The 22480-nt window shown below is 36.4% G+C and overlaps 2 protein-coding genes across 4 annotated transcripts; one reads left to right on the top strand and one right to left on the bottom strand.

Annotated features, from left to right (window-relative positions):
- The first annotated feature begins 557 nt into the window (after positions 1–557).
- Positions 558–4004, top strand: LOC306885486 (XK-related protein 8-like). Its single transcript, XM_079442039.1, has 3 exons — positions 558–930; positions 1182–1375; positions 2056–4004. Exons 1-3 carry the CDS (start codon positions 617–619, stop codon positions 2772–2774), a joined length of 1227 nt encoding a protein of 408 aa, XP_079298165.1. The 5' UTR covers positions 558–616; the 3' UTR covers positions 2775–4004.
- LOC306885485 (protein phosphatase EYA3-like) lies at positions 3114–22144 on the bottom strand. Of its 3 annotated transcripts, none has more exons than XM_079442036.1 (19): positions 22025–22144; positions 16245–16359; positions 15856–15905; positions 14284–14390; positions 13942–14028; positions 13792–13861; positions 13108–13217; positions 12743–12877; positions 12445–12524; positions 11857–12037; positions 10955–11124; positions 10640–10723; positions 10457–10546; positions 10325–10383; positions 10011–10171; positions 8145–8259; positions 7833–7954; positions 5973–6073; positions 3114–5735 (listed from the first exon to the last, which is right to left on the bottom strand). In XM_079442036.1, the coding sequence occupies exons 2-19, from the start codon at positions 16275–16277 to the stop codon at positions 5655–5657; spliced, it is 1836 nt and encodes a 611-aa protein (XP_079298162.1). In that variant the 5' UTR covers positions 16278–16359; positions 22025–22144; the 3' UTR covers positions 3114–5654. The 3 variants fall into 3 exon arrangements, with proteins under 3 accessions (XP_079298162.1, XP_079298163.1, XP_079298164.1); XM_079442037.1 differs by having other exon boundaries at positions 13792–13858; XM_079442038.1 differs by lacking the exon at positions 12743–12877 and having other exon boundaries at positions 22025–22141.
- Between the last annotated feature and the right edge of the window lie 336 nt (positions 22145–22480).

The following is a 22480-nucleotide window of genomic DNA, read 5'->3' as shown; positions in this document are numbered from 1 at the left end:
TACACAGATACTATTTAACTAAACTGAGCTAGACAATGACATCTCTGAATTCAATAATGAAATGCTTTAACTGAATATTAAGTGTTTAATATTATTAAACATTACTGACACTCTATCCTCTATTTGATAAGTGCTTTGACACAATCTGTATTGTTAAAAGCACTATATAAATAAAGGTGACATGACTTGGTGCTGCACGTAGGCTAGTTGTAGTCTTTTAGCATCCATTTTCTTAGCGATGCAATTTGATTTATAAAATGAGACAAACCGCAGATCCAGATCGCTCCACAAATGTAAGCTCGTCTGTCCCGTGTATGTTTTAACCGATTTATGAATAAGAACGGAAAATGACTGCTTCACTTCACATTTTTGTCCAATGAAATTTGAACTTGTTGTGCCAGATCATGATTGGTGTATTATAAACATGACAAACAGGTCGTTCTGGGCACCTGGCTTCTGATGCATGACTAATCATTCAAAGTAGCATATAGGAGGAGTTTGTGAGTTAACTTTACCTTTTGTTTCAGATCTTTTGTAAACAGTCTCTCTCTCTCTCTCTCTCTACAGAAAAACATTGCATGATCATGATGTAAGGTTTCTCACACTGGACTGAATCATGGTGGAGACTGAGGAGAGATTCACTTTATTTCATTTATTGGAATACCTGTTTACTTTGGTGGGACTGTTATTTTTCCTACTGGATATAGCACTGGACATTTGGACTGTTGTGTCATTTTATCAGGATGGGGCTTATGTGTATATGGCAGTGATGATCTTTCTGCTGCTGGGATCTTCAGTGCTGTTACAGGTGTTTAGCTGGCTCTGGTACTCTGATTCCCTGGATAAGATTGAGACTAAGGTGGAGAAATTTGCAAAGAGGCATTTATTGATCAAACCATTTCACTTCCTGCAGCTCGGAGTCTACCTCAGGTCTGTGATTCTCACTTTTCAGTACACTTTGGTGTGTATTTTTAAGAAGAGACCTCATTACAGAAATCATTTACTCACCCTTATGTATTTCCAACCCATTTAGACTTTTGTTAGTCTTCAAAATGAAGATATTTTTAATGAAACCTAAAGTCAGTCTGTTTACAAATCTAAATAAAACATCCAAAGTGTGACTTCAGTGTTGGCTATCGTAAAGTGTTGCTTGAGTAAAAGCAAGTACCTTGTGTTCACAGGTATACTGGGGTGATAGAGACTTCCACGAGGGATTTTCGTCATCACACTAATAGTTTCCGAGAGGGTATGGCTAGGTACCTGAACCAAGACCTTCAGATGCTTCGTCTATTTGAGACATTTTTTGAAAGCGCCCCTCAACTCACACTCATGATGTCTATAATCCTACAGAGAGGAGAGCTGGAGCTTATGACAGGTCTGTCTCAGATCCAGAACACTTTGTTTCTTTCAGATCGTATTTATGTCTCAAAACCACATAACGTGATAATTCATAGTTAGTCATCATGTGACTGCTGCAGAGACCTTGAGGGCAAAACATAGAATTCCACAGACCTCATAGGGCTTCAGACCAGTCGAGTTCCCATGTTTCAATATTTTAGATATTTGAACAAACTGCAAGTTTTGTAATCCATAGACAGCACCTCAGTGCAGTATATCAATCAATAAACAGCGGGTTATTCTAAAATGCTTAACCTGGCTTAATAGGTGCATCCTAATTTGTGTATTTATGCACTATTCTATGCAATTTTTAGTTTAAATAGCAATTAAATATGATTATTGTGTTAACACTGAAAATACATTGTCCTCATTTAATTGTAAAAATAGCATTCCATGCTGATACAGCCCAAAAGCATTTTTCTTTTACTCATTCGGGGGGAAAAAAGTACCTACTTGGAGAGTATGCAATTTTGGTTGCAGCTATTGTTTTTATGAATGAGTCATTGGTTCATTCACTCAACCAGTTCATTCCAAACATCAATACATTCAGCAGCAGCACTACTTTGTGTTGCTCAGTGTTTCAGCATCAGCATGGCTGCGATTATCTACATATATCACATGTGATGTTAAATTTCATGCAATGGTAATTTGTTTCAGGTTTAAAAATCCTCACATCGGCTGCTGCAATTGCCAGTAGCGTTGCTTTGTACCACCGCAGCATGCGCATCTATCTTCCTGAAAAACACAAGATGAGTTGGATCTCCACTGGCGTCTACTTCCTGTGGAACTTGTTGGTGATTATTCCCCGTGTAACTGCTCTGGCACTCTTCTGCAGTGTATTGCCATGCTACATCATAGCTCACTTCCTGTCCCTGTGGATGCTGCTGCTTTTAGTGGCCTGGAGCCAGAAAACAAATTACATGGAACATCCTGGTTGGGAATGGCTCTTCAGAGCTGCTGTTGCACTCATCTGGTACTTCTGCTGGTTTAACGTATCAACAGGAAGCATAAAATCAAAGTCAATTTTCTATTATAGTTTCATGGCTTTGGACACAGTGATGCTGCTGGGCTTCTGGTGCTGGAAGGTGTTTGAGTATGCAGGCTGCTGGAGCTCCTTAAATCCTTATAAAGTGATCCCGACACTACTAGGTTTGTACGTCATTGGAATACTAGTGAAAATGATATACTACAGATGGTTTCATCCCAACGGTGATAAAGAGAAAATCACTGAACCCACTGAAGATGGGAAGTACAGAAGAGCTGCAGCACACATGGACACAGACTTCATGCCGGAAGATACAGCTGCAGCTCCTGCGCAGCCTTTCACTGGTGTCCTCAAAAGGAGCAGGATCATGGCTGCTAATTTCTACTTCTAGCTCTTGGTTAAACTTTTATTTATACAGAGCATACCTGGTTTTGGTGGAAACATTACCTTATTTGTCTGGAAAAAAAAATATGTTCTAATGTTATTTTCATATGCCTGATGGGGTTTTGATGTTATTACATTCACACAAATTTCTGTGTGAATTTCTGTCTGTTTTGGTGGCTTTAGAAAAGCACAGAAATACATATGTATTCCAGTTGTTCTGTTTGTTCCAATTCTTTGCTAATTAAGTTAACTGTCACAATGGCTGACAAGTCAACTGAAATAACATTTTTGGGGTTTAAATGTGTCCTGGAGATGTTTTCATTCACACAATTATGAGTCAGAGATGAACAAGCCAAGCAGGTAGGCCAGCCTCAAAGTATTTAATGAACGTCACTTCCACAAAACCAAAAACAGTTTAGGTACAGATATTTGCTTGTTCAGCCAGTTTCAAAAAGCCAGAAGTTCTCTTACTGATCTAAAAGCTCAAGCTTAATTCCAGGGCTAGATCGAGCATTTATTCTCTGGCTAAAGGAGCCATTACATCCCTTGATTGTCTATGCATTAGTAACAAATCCCAGTATCTCACAATGATAGTGTCATGTATCTTCAGTTAGTGTAGATAATAGACAGTATACAGGGACTTAATCTTCTTTTTTTTTCCTGAAAAATGCAGGAAACAAAGTAGGACATAGAAAAAACAAAAAGCACCAGAAGAGCAGTTTTTATGATTCAAGTTAAAGAACAACAGCATCTGATTGGCTGAGCTATGGAGAAAATGATTTCTGCAGAAATGAAGTCAGAGCACATCAAAAGTACCAAACTAAAAGAAAATGACAGATAACAGCATAGGCCTATGAGTCAAAGGTAACACTTCACCAGAAAAACTAACAATACAAACATATGTTTGTCATATTTCAGTAATTCCCTTTAAGATAATACACTTACTGAATGGTGATTATAGATAAAAGGCACAATATAAATATATACTGGAAAAAAACACACAGACACACATCTATGCAAACAAATGAAGATTACACATTCTTAATTGTCAAAGCTGCTTGAGTAAAAATGCTTTTTCTTCAGGCTCAGTAATGTTCAGTCAAAATCTCGCAGAGGTTAGGGATATTACACCCAAACCTGCTCGTAAAACCACCTTCAACCAAAATTGAAACAATCAATTATCACTGACCAGAAATGTATTGCACACTATTACACAGTTTTTCTCCCAAACATGTACAAATGAAAGAAAACGGTCCCAGGCTGGGGCCCTGTAGCTTCAAATCCATGGGTAATTTTGGCTATATGCAAGAGGTAATTTTACAAAATTCCACTCAGCCATGTGACTTTCCTCAGGGAACGAGAATGCAGTTAGTTCATGTGGCTCATAATTGCATTGTAGACATTTAACATGGGACAGTATCAATCCAGAAGCCTATGTTCCCCTCAAAACATCACCTTAATATGGATTTCTAAAGAAATGGCTCAACTAAAAAAAAAAGTCATCGTTTTGTTGATTCCATCCCATAAAACTCAACTTAACAAAAAGTTGAGTTAAACTTTAGAGCTCAACAAAGGGAAAGACTGTTTGTAAATCATTTAAATTTAGGTCTGTACTCATAACTTCCATCAGATAACACACTAGATGTATTAGACTTATGGTGATTTTTGGAGCTTGAAGTCTCCCTTTCCATTCAAATTTCATTGGAAAAGAGCAGCATGGACATTCTTCTAAACATCTCCTTTTATGTTTCATGAAAGTTAGTCGGGATTTGGAATAAAAGTAACAATGCGAATTCTCCTTTTTGGGCGATTTATTCTTTCAAAGAAAAAGAGGGACAAACTGTACAAAAATAAACTGTTTCCATTAGGCACTCTGTAATTTGTCATATTGCCTAATTTAAAGCAGAAATGATGAAGGGTAAACGAAACTAGATCCCAGGAACTGAGGAACATTTAGAAAAATCCATATATAGATACAGTAAAAAATTAAGTGGGATCTATGCTAAACTTGGTTGGTACCATCTGTACACAGATATTAAACAGGCCATGTCTGCAATCTGTTTTAAAGGAAAACTCCACTTTTTTTGGAAATAGGCTCATTTTACAACTCCCCTAGAGTTAAACAGTTGAGTTTTACCGTTTTTACCTAAACTCTTTGGATATTTTTGATGACCAAATGCTAATGGTCTAATCTGATTCAATGATCTATGCTAAGCTAAGCTAAAAGTACTACCGCCAGACCCGGAGATCGGCTGAATGGATTCAAAAATGGTAAAACTCTACTGTTTAACTCTTGGGGAGTTGTAAAATGAGCCTATTTCCAAAAAAAAAAGTGGAGTGTTCCTTTAAGAACTGAAATAATCGCATCATTTCTTGGAGGGTTCTAAAGCATGTAACCTACCATCTCATAAGAACCAATATCCTGACCTTTGGAATGAGTGCAAATCAAAATGACTCCAACTTACTTTTCAGCCGTTTAAAAAGAATGCAGGAAAAGACTAAATTCAATCCTAAGTTTCTGTGCCAGTGCAGACCTTTGGTCATGGGCTGTTCCTTTGGCGAATCCAGTTATGTTGAAGTTGGTAAAGTACATCCTTTTTCCAAGAGAAAGATGCAGTAAGAATGGGAGACAGTTTTTTCCTCTTTTCCTTGTGTACGGTTGTATGGCGTCCCAGTGCAAGATTCAACCTAAGGGGAGGATAGCTGCCATTGAGGGAATGGAGGGCTTGTGAGGTCGTGTCACAGACCGTTTTGAGTTCTTGTCTATGACGACTAACGCCACAGAGTCTACGTCAGCTGCTCCACGGCTGCGCTGGATCAGGTTAGGGGTGGATGGGATTGCTGATGGGTGCAGCTGGAGAGATCCATGTCTTATCTCCAGGTCCATCTATAAGAAGTCCAGTTCCAGAGCTTGGTGAAGGGAAATCAGGTCTCCGTGAGAAGAGATTCGCCAAAATGGCATGTTGTGCTAAAGAGTGATGGTGCACACAGATTAGATCAAACACAGATTAATAAAGAGAACTTCCAATGAAAATGTAAAACAAATATACAATAAAGCAACCTTTGTGAACCTTTTCGTCAGGTGATCATAAAGTTTGGGAACCCCTGAATAGCAGTATCATCAGGAATATTTTGCAATGGCATAATAGGAGGTATTATATTGATTGGGGTATAAAATGTAAAAAAGCTGGTATTGAGATTGTACCTGCTTTGCTGCAAACTCTTCATCACGACCGTCCCCTATAACAACATAGGTCACTTTCTTCCCAAAGCGAGAGATGATGCGCTCAAAGCAGCTCTCTTTTCCTGTTAACAGGAGTTACATATAATGTGTTACACATAACAGGTACATTTATCCTGGTGCTCAGTTAGGGGTAAAAAGAAGTTTGAACAGTACACCGTTAGCAAATATCCTGATACTGCTGAATGACATTTAGATGAATGTGCAAATATGTGCTCGAATCTGTTTACTCTCAATAAAATAAACACGCAACAAAAATGACAGCGTGGGAATGCAGCAGTTAAGAAAGCATGTGATCATAGCGATGTGGATGTTTGCACAAGGTCTGCAATCAGCACTCCAGTAAAGTCACGTTGCATTTATTTTTTTATATTTTATATATTACACTTTATTCAAAAGCAAGTAGCATTATCAGGGGTGCAAGTTAATTCACATAGCACATTTCACACACAATGGCAAGTCAAACTGCTTTATAGGGAGAAAATGTTACACACTGCAAAAAATGCTTTTGTTGTTAAGATGTTACATGAACCTAGTCAGGGGAAATAAACCACTGTAGATCTTCATTTCAGCACTCGAAGTTTTGAAGCAGGCTGTTACAGGCTGACACTAGCTATGGCTTAGCACTGCCTGACTTGAGTGATACCAAAGTCTCTTTAAGGGTATTCTATAGTCTTTGGTGATACTAATATTACTGTACATTAAACGGTGTGATTTACTTGTAGGTTGAACAGTTCTCAAATCGACTTCATGTCAGAGTAATACTGATATGTGAGACAAATGTTGAGGTTGAGACTGAAGAGCATTTTTGCAAAGGGTAGCGAACTAATGTAGCGATAATGTAACTTACAATCTTCATAGCTATCGCAACAGCAGCCTCACGCAAAACAAACAAACAAACAAAAAACAGCAGCCTCACACGGTAATCACCATTTAAACTGGAACACCATAATTTACGATACTAATGCATTCTGTCCGAAATATGGACAGTTGCCTGCAGCGTCTGAAAGTTATTAGGATTCAGGAGTGAGATTGGTTGGATGAGAGAAAGAACATTAGTTCTCCTTATAATTTACTCACCCCCATGTCATCCAAGATGTTTATGCATTTCTTTCTTAAGTCGAAAAGAAATTAAGGTTTTTGATGAAAACATTCCAGGATTATTATCCATATCGTTAGTTTCAATGGACTCCTCAAGGTCAAAATTACAGTTTCAGTGCAGCTTCAAAGGGCTATAAACCATACCAGACGATGAATAAGGGTCTTATCTAGCAAAACGATAATTATTTTTTTTTTTACAGATCTACACGATTCACATGAATTACATATTTCAAGGTGAAAACAGCAAATTTCGCCGAAAGGTAATAAGTTTGCACCCCTGATTATAGTATTAAACATGAAATAATAGTGTCAGTGTCACATTCAGTTAGAATTACAACTCAGTATGTATAAAAACTGAATAATCGATCAAAGCCCACAGATTAATTGGTGAAATAATCAACGATTAATTGTTCTAATAATTGTTGATTAATCAAAATCAAGATAATTGTTGGTGCAGCCCTAGTGTTTAGTCATGCCTAATTTTCACAACCCATGTATTCCAGAGGATTTATGTCAAATGAAAATTTGTGGAAAGGTTTATTTTAGATTTTGACAGCTAGTTAGTATCATCATTTTTGCAGCCCTTGGTCACTGTATAGGAAACAGCATTGTGAACATGCTTCAAAAATTCATATTTTGTGTTCTGCACAACATTTGGCTTTGGAAAAACATGAGGGTAAGCAAATATTTAAAATGTAATTTTTGATAAACCAAACCTATTACCTATTTTAGTGGCGCTGTAGATGTTCTCAATGGGAAAGACGTCACCCAGGCCATAGAGAAGCACTTTAGCTAAAGCAGGAACCAGCTGAGTGGTGGTGACCAGAACATTCATACATCTGCCCCTGTGAACAAACACCAAAACATTAGCTCATTGTTAACGTGTACACTACATTAAAGCTGAAGGATTTGAAGCACTGAGAAACCTGCTTGGCGTGTAGCTCCAGCACATCACACACAATGTTTAATGCCTATAGGCGGATCTGATGATTTCCTCTAAATCATGTATGTTCAGGGAACAGAGATGGATCTCACCTCGACTGAATGAGCAAGAGAGATTTGAGGGCAGTGCTCAGCCAGGCATCTGTAATGGTCTCCATCTCAGAGCGCAGCCTGAGCAGTAGGTCTCTCTTCATTGGGCTCAACAGACCTGCAAGATCATCAGAAGATGCTGGTATTAAAATACATTATATATTAGGTTTGTTGATAAGCAGTAATTTAAAGATTATTATCAGCATCTCTCCATTATCTCTTCATGCCATTTGGAGCAGCACTTAAAACCTTCTATTGTGGACAACAGAACAAGCCAGTTTCATAATTTATGCTAAATCATTAAGTTCATAATAGTTTATTCATTTTTTATACTTTAGACAATCCACATTTGCGCATCAGCGTCTGTATTGTATGTTTTAGATGCAAAACATCATTGTAGGAAACTTGTCCATGAAAGGGAAATAAATATGTGTTATTCATATTCCACATGCAGGATCACAGAATGAAACCGTGACGAAAAAAAACCTCAATAACTTAAGTGGATGAAAGGTATTATTTAGCAATATGCTAAATTCAGGATTCAAGATACTATGACAAGCATTTGTTTGAAATAGAAATATTTTGTAACATTATAAATGTCTTTACTGTCACTTTATGCATCCTTGCTGAATTAAAGTATTAATTTCTTTAAAAAAAATCTTGCTGACAACTTTTGAACATTAGTGTGCATCAACAACAGTAATTAGTAATCAGTGCATGTCAAGTCATTTCATGACATCAACAAAAGTGAGGGAATAATGAACTGAGAATACACAGCTAAAGGCCCGTAGACACCAAGAACAAAAATAATAATAACTACAATGCTAACTGCTAACTAGCGTCCACACAAATGCACATTAATGTTTTGTTTATAATAAGCATGCACTATAGGTATGCCCTCTGTCGCTTTAAATGATCAAGCTCTTTAAGGCATGATGGATTCTGACTGGCTGTCAATGCTCTTATTCATAAGCTGGAAAAAATCCTTCTTTTAAATTTAGAAGAGCCCACACCACAATTATAACATTAAATTAATTATAACATTTATAACATTAAATTACTTAATATTAATTAAAATTTTTAAAACTACAACATTATAATTATCACCTTTGGTGTGACTTCATTCTCACTGTATCACTGATGTGTGTGCATCAGTGCTTCTGATACAGAAGAGTCATGTACGTACGCGTCGGCTTGTGAACAAGCTATAATTTGCTGGAACAATAAACCACCTCTTCCACATAACTACTGTCACTTCGATCAGACAGCACACATGAGGCTGTCATGAACTTCATTCCAGTGTTCTTGATTAGATATCAACCAAATATGTGACCCTGGACCACAAAACCAGTCATAAGGGTACATTTTTCAAAATTGAGATTTATACATAATCTGAAAGCTGAGTAAATAAGCTTTCCATTGATGTGTGGTTTGTTAGGACAATATTTGGCTGAGATACAACTATTTGAAAATCTGGAATCTGAGGGTGCAAAAAAAAATCAAAATATTGAGAAAATCGCTTTTTCAAAATTAAGTTCTTAGCAATACATATTACTAATCAAAAATTGAGTTGTGATACATTTACAGTAGGACATTTACAAAATATCTTCATGGAACATGATCTTTACTTAAAGTCTTAATGATTTTTGGCATAAAATAAAAATCAATAATTTTCACCCATACAATGTATTTTTGGCTATTGCTACAAATATACCCCAGCGACTTAAGACTTGTTTTGTGGCTATGCTAGAAGTATGCTAGAAGGCAAGACAGGGAACTACTACTCGACTAAGTAATAATGGTACAGTAACAGTGCCACCCAGTGGGAAAATGCAGCATGTTTGGAGCATAGATATGATACACTCTCACCTCCCACATTCCCTTTGAATCCGTTGTAGATCTCTTTGAGCCGGCGATATCTGAAAGCCAGCTTACGCATCCACTCCACTCCTCCCTGTACCGCGGTGGTGGACCCTGGACCACTGCCTGCACTGGGCCCACTGAAGCCATCGCTGGAGAAGCTGTAGTTGCTAAACCAGAATAATCAATATTAGATGTGTTATTGCAGATTAAACAAAATAACAGTTACTTTTGTGTTTTGAGATGTTACTGAAAAGCAATTTGCTAGTGTAAGTTGTAACACTGCTGGAAAACTTGTCATAAAGTTTGACTTGTTTCATTACCTCAAGTCCTGCCCATTGTCATCTGAGGCAACATCATCAACATGGACCTGATCGCATTCCTGTGTTGACAAGAGGGGTGAATGTTATTTACATGAACAAAGCAAACTGAACCTTGTGTTACACTCTGCTTACCTCCAGATCATTGAAGAAGAGATGAGTGTCTGCAAGCTCAAAGATCAGCTCCTCCATCTGAAGACCCAGATTGAGAACTGTCGCTGGATCCTGAATAAATAAAAGCATTCCAAGAAACAGTAAGAATGGGGGAAAGAAAACAGGCATTACTTTCTGCCAGTGTGTAAAAGCAATTTGCTGTACCTTGCCAAACTTCTGTGCAAATGAGCCGGTAAGAAGAGAGTGGAAAATGATGATGGTTTCATCCAGATCCCACAAGAAGATGCGCTGAGAAAAGAAAGAGTTCCTTATGTTTGTAACAACTGACCCAATGCATTATGCTCATCTAAGGATTCATTACTCTACTCTCCATTTTAATATTCAGCCAAATATTTAAAAAAGCTGATTCTCTGTTTAGCTGAGCAAGCTCAATTTAATGTATTTTTTTTTGTGTGTCTGCATTTGCATACTTTTTTGGACTTCAGAGTGTTGCTAACACTATCCAGGTTGCTTCCTTACCTCAAGGTCATTGTCTGTGGACTGGGAATCATCAGATTTCTTAGCTTTGCCTTTAGCTTTGCCAGGAGGGTTTTTGCGGTTGGTCTCGTCTTGGTCCCGTGCTCCTGTGGGGAGGGCCATCCCAGCAGGCAGAGCCACACCTGTTGGGATCGTCACACCTGGGGATGCATCTGATGGAACGAGCAAAAACATGAACTGCAGTGAGAGCCAGAAGAATGAGGGGCATCCACAATAACAACAACATAATCTAGTCCAGGACAGGGCAACAGTTTTCCTCCCATTTACTATTAAACTATTACTATTGAAACAATTAACACTCAAATTAATATATTAATTATATGAATTATATCTTACATCATAAATTAATCCAAATGCATTTTAATATAGAAATATTTGCTATTTTAGTATAATGTATGATAGCAGTATATATATATATATATATATATATATATATATACACTGTCTAAAGTTTGGGGTCAGTAAGATTTTAAAATGTTTTTGAAAAAAAGTCTCTTATGCTCACCAAGCATGCATATATTTATTCAAAATATTATTGAAAAAGAAAGAAATATTATTACAACTTAAAATAACTTTTCTATTGTAATATATTTATTCCTGTGAAGCAGAGCTGAATTTTCAGCAGCCATTACTCCAGTCTTCAGAAATCATTTTAATATGCTTTTTGTTGTGATTTTTGGTCCATTTAACGTGCTTTGCTACAAAGAAAAAAAATACTGACCACAAACTTTTGAATGGTAGTGTGTGGCTTTATGTGCAATTTCATAAAAAAACAGTTTTAAGCCATTTACAGTAGGTGGAAAAATGCTAGTACTAATATTTACAAAGTTCTAAATAAGTGAGAAGGTTTATTGTGAAGTTACAGAGGGATAATGCTAACCCACCTGTTGTGTTGGGCAGGTTTGCTGAGGCACTGCCTTCAGTTTTAATGGCTGGATATTCAGGTGCCACTACACCTGCTCCATCTCTATCACTGCTGGGCAGCCCAGCCGACAGGTAACTGGGAGGAGGAACGTAGTACTGCGAGAACTGACTCTGACCAAGAGAGTTGTAACTTGAAAACTCCTGGAGTAAAACAAATGAAGATTAAGAAGTTTAAATTGTTTGCTCAAAGCAATCTGACTATTTCAAGCTGTCCTTTCTATTGCCATACAACCTACATTTACAAAGTCTTTTACAATTTACTGGTCGAGATATTTAAGAACTGGTTGAAATTTAAGAATCTCTTATTTTTCATGTTTCTAAATCACCTTTCCATAAAAAAATAAATAAATAGTATAATCGCAACATATATCACTATCAAGAACATGATGATTTTGTATTTTTGCTCTTATCAGAGTTCAAAGTGTGTAGATAATGTAAAAGCAACTTCTGTTCATCTAATTCAAAAGCAGAGAACAGCGTCCTCATATTACTAATGGCGTCCTATCAAATACTGACTTCCTTCCTCTTTTGACTGCAGGTGTACTCACCTGATGTGCGCCAGCAGTTGTGGTCACAGCAGTTGCTGGAGGGATGTTAGTGTACACGCTGGATGTAGTGAAACAGGAACCTGATTGGGGATGAAGAACAATTATACAGAATGTCAAACAACCAAAAAGTACGGTCATGGTAATTATTATTGAATGCAATGCTGTATGAGCGTTAATGGAAGTGGTTTTGGCTGATGCAACTGGGCAGGTCTTTCTCCTCAGGGGTCCCGTATTGCTAAGGCTGTGAGGTGCAGAGAGCGCGTGGAGACACACAGAGAGAGAGCGGTAGCAGGCTTGCCTTGGCTGGGGTAGGAGTAGTGGATCTGGTTGGGTTGGGTTGAGGTATAGGCAGAGCTGAAGCTGAGAAACCCCGTCTGACCAGAGGGCGCCTCGGGCAGCCGCGACTCTGTCTTTAAGCCTGGCCACATGGCGCCTGAGGCCGTGCAAGGATAGATGAGAGAGGGCAAAGGGTGGAGGAGAGAGGAAATGCAGAGATGAAAGAGGTGATTAGAGGGAGGTTGAGAACAGGATGAGACATTGAGACATAAACTGATCTGACTGCCAGCGTACAGAGTGAATGCAGGGTGAGGGTTAAGTGGAATGAGTTTGGGTGAAGTGTTCAGATGAACTAAAGCACAGAGGGCAACTGGGTGAAGCACAGACCAAATGGTGGCAGTCCGTACGTCTGGCCGGACTGAGGAAAGCTGCTGTATACGGTCGACTGGCCCAGGGAAGGGAAAGCCACTTGACTGGCATATGCAGTGACAGCGGTGCTGAAGAATAATGGAGGACAGTTACTAACATTCAATAACACAGCTGAACTTAGGGAGACTGCTATAGACTTTAGATGGGTAGATGCCATATTTACTTTGACTTGAACAACTGAAGGTGTAGTCCATTTAATATGTATGATATTTAGTATGATCTTAAAGTTTACATGCATTCAAAAAATTAGCTTCATAGTTTAAGATTTTAAAAAATAGACTTTAAAAAATAACTTCTAATTCAAGTGAACTTAAAACAATCTTCTATATTATTTATATATATATATATATATATATATATATATATATATATATATATATATATATATATATATATATATATATATATATAATAAAACTATAAATTATCATATACAATAAAATGAGACATAATAAAGTTCAAAACCAAATCGCATTATGTACTGAAACAAAATGTATTAATGTATTATGCAAATGCAGACCAGGAATGTGTATTAAGCAAGCAAACAGGGTCATTGATCTCATATTGATCCTTTACATCGACCCATGATCGACTGTATTTTAAAAGATACTAACCTGTTTTAAAACATCTTTTGGTACTTACTTGCTTCCTTGGTAGATCTGTGAGGTATATTCAGTGGCTGTGGTTGTGGTGAGGTCTTTGCACGTCACTGCTGTTACGAAAGTAGGATGTTTTGTTACAAATGTATTATGCTTTAAATATATCTCTGAGCACGACAGCAATGAGCCTTACCATTGTGAACATATGCATTTTCTGAGACGCAGCCCTGGGATCTTGATATCATCGTCTCTTGATTTGACCGGTCTGGACCTCCAGGCACTGCCGGAGACATTGAGGGGTTACATTATGTTTACACATCTCAAAAACATGTAGGCACACTACAGTTCTTCGAAAAAATATCCAATATCTATTTAAAATGGCATAAAAAGTGTTTCAATGAGAGGTACTATCAATTCAACAAGAGACTTAGAACTCCAAATATATTTAAATTGTGTAATACAAGTATGTTTTCTACATTGTATTTGTTTAAAATATATTATATTATATTTCGGACAAAATTTGAAAGCTACTTACTCGTATGCAAGTGAATGATAGATGACGGTGGATATGAATTGACCTCTGACCGAGCTGTCGATTCGTTCCGGTTAGGGGAGTCACTGCTGTCATTAGCGGCCACACTTCTGCAAAATAACAACTTTTATAACCCTCTCCTGCGATAACACATTAACAATCATCGGTGATCACAATGGCCAACATATCTGAAATATGAAACCGATATGATTCTGATTTACTGGTTCTTGATTCAGTTCAGATCTCAATTCAATATTGATTCTGGTACATGCAATTTTTTTCTCAATAGTTAATAGTTAGTTAATAATGGATTGTAAATTTTAATTGCTTATAAGGCAGATTTTATAAAAACTATTTTATATCAAAAGTAACAACTGGATGGGAGGTACATTAACAAAAATAGTTTATTTTAGTTTTATTAAGTAAATAAAAAAAGACAATGACATAAAACTACAAAACTAATCTTGGGATTTAAGAATTGATACTGGTTTGTAGGGCTGGGCGGTATGACGATATTATCGTATATCGACGATGTCTTGTAAGTATCGCGATGTCGATGTCAACAGTCAGGTAAAAGACGATTATCAATTTTATTGAGAAAAAAAAAGACCTAGTAAATTGCAAAAAATAAATAAATGAATAAAAATTGACATGGCCCCATAGTCACCATACAGGTCTCTTTGCATGCAAGAATGAAATAATTTAGTAGGAGGGTTGGGAAGCGAAAAGCTGTTCCAATTTTTGAAATCAGATCAGATGGATCAGTCAGGAACCGAATTACTTGTTATGAAATTACATTTCGATTCTGCTTCTCGATTCCTGTATGCGCATTTATTGTGATTTCAAAAGATTAAACTGCAAGAAGACGAAAGAGAACTCGCTTCTGCACTCGTGCGCTGTTTTCCGTGCGGAAACTTTAACGTGGCAATAATTAAGACCAAACTGAACATGTGTGTTTATGGTGCATGTCGGCAATGTTGTCTCGGCCGGGGCGGGGCGTAGTAGAGGTGGGGCTTGGGTAGACTATATTAGCGGATATCGCGATATTTTTTACGGCGATTATCGATAAGATATTTTTGACACATCGCCCAGCCCTACTTGTTTGTTAAAATGAAGACTGATTAAAATCTGGAAATCAATACTTTCAACCCAGCCCTTAAGATAAGCCTTTAAGATGTTTGAAACTGGTCATCTTTAAAATTTCTTTAATCTTGCGCTGAGAATGGCTGAAAGACGCAGTGATTGCAGCCCTTCTGATGCCTTTTTTTTTTAAATGTCTTGACATTCTGCTAAAAGATAATGAAGTGTGACTGAAGATTGGCAATTGTCCAAAAGGAAATCATACTTCAATCTGACAAGACACTCTTTGTTCTTTATCTTTCCCTTCTTTTTTTACCTTGCTCAAGGGCACAATGGTAATAAAGCAAGATTACAATCTTATATTCCGGTCCTTGATCTGTACTACTTATAATGGTATCTTCACCCATTGTCCTAGCAGCCCAATCCTGAACTAGTAAGCTATAGCCTATATGCAAGATATATATGAAAATATAAAATGCACCTTAATGGACCTACCGTGAATCACCCTCCTGTCTCAATTCTGGATCATGCCGAGCTTTCTTTGTCTATTCAATCAAAACAACAGAAAAATAAAAAAAAAGACTTATGTCTTTCACGGTGTTGAATGATTAACAAACAGTAGCTGATGACATTTAACATAATAATGCGTAACATTTCAAGCAGTGACAGCAGCATCATTTAGAGTGACGTGTTATAAAAGTAATCAAAATGATTAAAAAGTGATTTAAATGATGGAGAAAATAGTGTCCAGTTACAGCACCGAAAACATACACTTTTCCTTTTTTAACAGAATATCTCAATGTCAAAAAAGAAGTAGTTCATTCTTTTTGTCAGCTCCACATGAACATTCTTTCCCGACTGGTCAGTAAGTGCAGTGTACTCACAGGTAGCTCGGGCACCTCTTGCGACTCGTCCATAGCTGTGGGAGAGGGCGTCTTCACCGTCCGCCCTGGTAAATCTGCACCGTCAGTCTCTGCTGCTTCTGCTTTGGCCAAGGCCCTGCATGAAAACACAAGTCAACACGGTGAGACATCTTTATATATGCTCCTCCACTTTGCTGGGGCTGATCCTTGTCAGGTGTGTGCATGTGCGTTCGAGGAGATGGGAAAGTCAAGGGAAAACTGGGTCTTGCGGATCCTAATCCCACAGTCACACTGGTAGCAGGTGAGCTCAGCCCAGCAGGTGAGACACGTGAGGCTCCTCCACAAAAGCACCAGATGTTTCCCCCGAACCCTCCCACTTTCCAGCACACATGCCTGGATTATATGGCCGCGTCTCCTTACATGTATACTAACCTACATTTGGTGAAAACAAGGAAGCTTGTATTCTTTCCTGATTATATCAAAGGCATTAGGTGTTTCTGCGCAAGCTGTCACATTCAAAGGGTGGGCGAGGATAAGATCTAACCTAATTTTATTCACCCTGTGCTTTCTTTAAACTGCATTTATATAATTGGAATATGAAGCAGGAAAGAGAGAAAGCAGGTCAGACGCTCGCTTACACTTGAGCCAATTTTGCAGACACTTCATTCACATAAACGTGAGACTACAATGTTTAGTAAATCACGTGTAAACCTGAGCGATGCTTATGCAATGTCCAGCTAGATGTCTCAGGAACGTGATTGGGTATGAAAAACAACTTTAATGTGGATGGAAAATGTGATAAAAAGTGACAAGTAACCAAAGATTAAAACATCTAATTTCGGTCAACCTACATAGACCATCTTTAAAAGGATAGTTCACTCAAAGATGTAAATTCTGTCATCATTTATTTACCAACTTGTCGCTCCAAACCTGCTCATGACTAAATATTCTTATTTTTTTTCCTTTTCACTCTTACAAAAGAACATTGGAGACCACTGATTGAGACATTTCTCAAAATATTGTCTTTAATCTTCTACAGATGAAATAGAGCTGAGCCACATTTTGAATATTGATGTGATTTCTCTTTGTCTCACCAATTTTGAGTATGAGAGCATCTCTAATTTACACTTTGGTTGCAAAAACAGTGCTGGCAAGTTTAAATCATTTGGATTCAAGGTTCAAACTATGCATTTCAATTCATTACATTTTTATTTGTTTTTCAATCAATCAATAAATAATTTTATTTCGGTCCTCACAGACAACTTTTCACAAAATAAATAAAAAATAAAGATAATTACAGAAAAAGGTGTAGGCCGAAGCCTTGCTTATTATGCCTACCCTTTATACATAATTAACTGATGAGTGACACTAAGTTAGATAATACAAGATAAACAATGTTACATAAACATTTCGCAAGATGTACATAGATGATTCAAAACAAACATGACAAAAATACACATTCCAGCCATTACTTCAGCATTTTAACAATACATTAACAATTTATTGATACTGAGTCATAATTATTTATCACCTTATTTTTTATAAATTCTTAAAATTGCTAAGTGAATTACATAATTTTAATTCCTTATCACATTTATTCCATAAATTTACCCCTTGTTGATTCGTAATAATCAACCATTTAACAATCCTAATAGCTTTCTTTTGTAACATACATATTGAATTTATATTGGTTTTATATGCATGACCCCACACCACCACAAAATAAGTAATGTATGAGCGCACAATACAATATATATATAAAGCTTTTTTATTCAAAATATGTTTTATTCTATTTAATATTGCAATGGATTTGGACATTTTTGTTTTTACATGATTAGCATGTGGTTTCCAACATAATTTATGATCAATTATAACACACAAATATTTATTTTCATACACTCTTTCTATTTTCTCATTGTTAATCCTTAATTTAACTTTGTTACTTTGCCTATTGCTAAATATTATAAACTTAGTTTTACTTAAATTCAGTGAAAGTCTGTTACCATCAAACCATTTTTTGAAAACCATCAGTTCAATTTCCACTGTATTCAGAAGCTGTTCCAAATTTTCCCCCAAACAATATAAATTTGTATCATCAGCAAACAAAACCATTTTTAAGTTTAGACACTTTACAAATATCATTTATGTACAGTACAAACAATTTGGGGCCTAGCACCGAACCTTGCGGAACACCACAAATAACTTTCATTAAATCTGATTTAACATTATTTGTAGGGCTGTGCAATTAATCAAATTCGATTATCATGCGCATCTAGTCAGTAAAACCGGTTTCTTTATTAGTAGTTAATCGCAATCGCCTGCTTTCAAATGGAGCGGGAATTACTAGACAGAACCGTAATTTACTGACAAGCTAGGCAATTTCGTGTTCATTTCGCCGGCATTTTTCAAATTAATGACGGTTGTTTACGGCGACGCAAAGAATTGTGGGTTATCTGTAGCAGCGAAGGATACACCAAGGAAATTACGAATTCCTGTGAAAGAAGGTCGCATTCGGAGTGTCCTACTTGCTTTTCTGAAATGAGACAGCCTCGATGACGCATGCACCCTTCGAATGAGACCTTCGGAGGACGCATCCTTCTAAATGAGACACAGCTTATGTTTATGAGCGGAGCTGCTTTGATTACAGCCACTACAGGGGAAACCGCTAGTTCTGCCGCTCTCACAGCGCCTCCTGCTGGCAGAGAATCAGATTGCATTTTCAAGAATAAGCCCGTCTCAAGCAACATGCTTTTGTTGTTGCTCAATTTTATTTATTTATTTTTCTGCAGCAACTCAGAGCACTATTCATACTCTTTATCCTGGCTGAAGCACATTTGCTTCAATCTATAAGAACAATCAGCCTACACTACCATTAGAAAGTTTTTGAACAGTAAGGTTAACTTTTTTTTTTTTTAAAGAATTCTCATCTGTTCACCAAGCCTGCATTTATTTGATCCAAAGTACAGCAAAAACAGTAAAATTTTGAAATATTTTTACTATTTAAAATAACTCTTTTCTGTTTGAATATATTTTAAAATTTATTCCTGTGATCAAAGCTGAATTTTCAGCATCATTACTCCAGTCTTCAGTATCACATGATCCTTCAGAAATCACTCTAATATGCTGATTTGCTGATGATCAATATTTAAAACAGTTGAGTACATATTTTTCAGGATTCTTTGAAAAGAAAGACCCAAAGATTAGCATTTCTCTGAAATAAAAAACTTTTGTTACATTTACACACTATTCCATTCAAAACCTTGGAGTCAGTATAATTTATTTATTTTTATTTTTTTGGAAAGAAATTATAGAAATTAACACTTTTATTTAGCAAGGATGCTTTAAATTGATCAAAAGTGATTGATAAAGACATTTATAATGTGACAAAAGATTTGTATTTCAGATAAATGCTGTTTTTCTGAACTTTCTATTCATCAAAGAAACCTGAAAAAATGTTTTCAACATTATAATAAATGTTTTTTGAGCAGTATATCAGAATATTATAATGATTTCTCATGTGACTGGAGTAATGATGCTAAAAATTCAGCTTTGAAATCACAGGAATAAATTACATTTTAAAATAGAAGAGAGTTATTTTAAATAGCAAAAATATTTCAAAATGTTACTGTTTTTGCTGTATTGTGGATCAAATAAATGCAGGCTTGGTGAGCAGAAGAGAATTCTTTATAAAAACATTAAAAATCATACTGTTCAAAAACTTTTGATGGTATGTTAGCCTATAGTTTGAAGTTAAAGATATTAATATTAATAAGGTGAGTCTGAGATGTTGATTTGACAGCGATTTCACATTTCTTGTTTGTCTGAAGGCTAAATACAAATAAAAGTTGAACATTATTTATTTGTGTGTTTTTTTATAAAATATATAGTTTTATAGGAGGTTATGTAGACTTGGCAAATAAATTTTTCATAGGTTTGTAGTTTGCGGTTGCGGCCATTCTTAGCAGTTTTTATTAGGTTTTTAAAAAAAATAGAATTCATATCGATATTGGAATTATATCGTATCGACCGAAATTAAGAAATATATTGTGATATAAATTTTGGCCATATCGTCCAGCCCTAGCAGAATACGATGAATTTTAATTATTTTTTTTTCATTGTAAATTTTTCATTTATAATGAAAAAAATGACTTGTTCATGAAAGAGGACAAATAAAATGAATAATCTTGCTTTATCAGTGCAGTCACAAGTGAAACTTAAGTTAGTTTATATAGTTGGAAATATACAGCGATAGAGACTCAAATGTAAGTTCACGTAGTCATTTTTAAAGCATTATTTATTGATTCTACAGCTTATTTATATTACATACGATCTGTATATATTAACATTCATTTAAAAGAAATTTATAATAACTGTTCAACTAAAAATGCTTGTGTGTAATGGATTAATAATAATATAAATCATATAAAATAACTAAGTAATTATCCTATCATTAAAGCCAGACATTTTTTTTTTAGTACAAGTGACCTTTAATTTGGAGCAAGACAATCTGGGGGAGTGATTTTTTTGTGTGTCAGACATGTGTCACTTTGCTCACATCTGATTGGTCCAATTTCAGATTGAGATCGCTAACTCAGAACATAACCTGCCCCGGAGCAGGTTAGCCGTAGAGTATAAGTTACTATGGCAATGAACGCAGCTAAAAGTCAAGCCACTGTCATGGTACCTAAATCCCAGGATTGGTGCAAACTAAACTGAGATTTACCTGGCTAGCCAGCTAAACCGGCTTCATGGTACAGGCCCCTGATGAACTTGGTTTAAGCTAGATTGCAAATATACTCCACCCATGGTCCCTTCAAGTTGTACAGATGGTACAGGTTTAGGTTTGATCTTGTCTGAGGTCAGAATAACTAATATTTTGAAAACAAATCTACAAATGTGTGAACAATATGCTATAAAGCTCCAAAGAGGAATGAAAGAAAGCTTCATTTGAAGTGTAAATAATAGGCTGCATTAACATAAGATCTGTTGACTGAAAGGGAACCCAAAATGTTTTCTATGGTGTGTATTAAAAACAACAACAAGCACACATTTGGCACCTTTATTTTAAAGAGTGAAACTCCTGCAAGCAAGGTCAATGCTCATGTTTTTTGTAAACCTCTTCACTGTTTTTTTTTTTGTTTGTTTATCAATTTAATGCATCCTTGCTAAACAAAAGTATTCATTTCTTAAAATAATTCATTTTACTGACCTCAAACTTCAGAAAGTGTATACTATTTTTAAATCTTCTGCATACACATCTTCCATCTTCAGCATTTACAAATTATGACAAAACTTGTTTTTAATGTTTAGGCTCTCAATGGCAGAGGCTGGAGTAAAGTAAATTTAACATACACTGAACCAAGGACGGGTGACCAATCCACATTGCTTTCAGAATCTACTTCTCTAGTATTTCGCTTACAATAATCAACGTCTTGCTCCTATGACACCGAAAAGTACAGCCTAGGTAGGAGGCTCGATAGGGTTTGAGACACAGACAGTGTTTCTCTTCAAAACTGTGGCTAGTTCACCGAAGATGTCCAAGATACCACACACATTAATTGTGTTCATCTTTGGAAACATGCATTTCACTGCTGACGTACATACTATAAGTGGACACAATTTAAGCCGTTTTCTAGTGGGAGCTTTGTTAATGTAGCTAACTCGTTTAGCACAGTTTGACCAGTTAGCCAACGTGTGTTATTTAGCTCGCGGCTCACTGACCTTTCCATTACACACTAAACCGTTCATCAAAGCGCTCAAATGCACAGTGTACAGCACACAAATGGGAAAGAAACTCTTACCATGTCACCAAGTGCTACTTCCGAGGAAACTTTATGTTTCCTTGAACTGAAATTCCCTCGGTGAGGTGCTGTGTGTTGTTAGGGACAACTATTTGGCAGGAAGTCGCTACAATTCGCAGCGCGCATGCGCAGAAACGACAGCCGTTCCGTCAATCACAAAACTCCTTGCAAAATAAACAAAGACAAAATAAAAATATTAACATGGTAATTTTTTCCTCTAGTTACTGCAGACATAAGAGATGACTGCAATCATCAATATATTATTTCATACTATATAATATAAACTGACTTTAGTAACCCCTACCGTTTGTGGTAAGATTTTGTTTCCTTAAAAAAACGAACAATATCATTCAGAAAGAGTGATTAAATTCACGAAATATGACGCTGCATTTCGCACTAACTTTAAACATGAATGCAATTTGTTTGCCCCAATTATAGCTATTACAATAATTTATT

This window comes from Barbus barbus (assembly GCF_936440315.1).
Source record: "Barbus barbus genome assembly, chromosome: 19".
NCBI lineage: Eukaryota > Metazoa > Chordata > Actinopteri > Cypriniformes > Cyprinidae > Barbus > Barbus barbus.
This window is presented reverse-complemented; position numbering and strand designations above follow the sequence as displayed.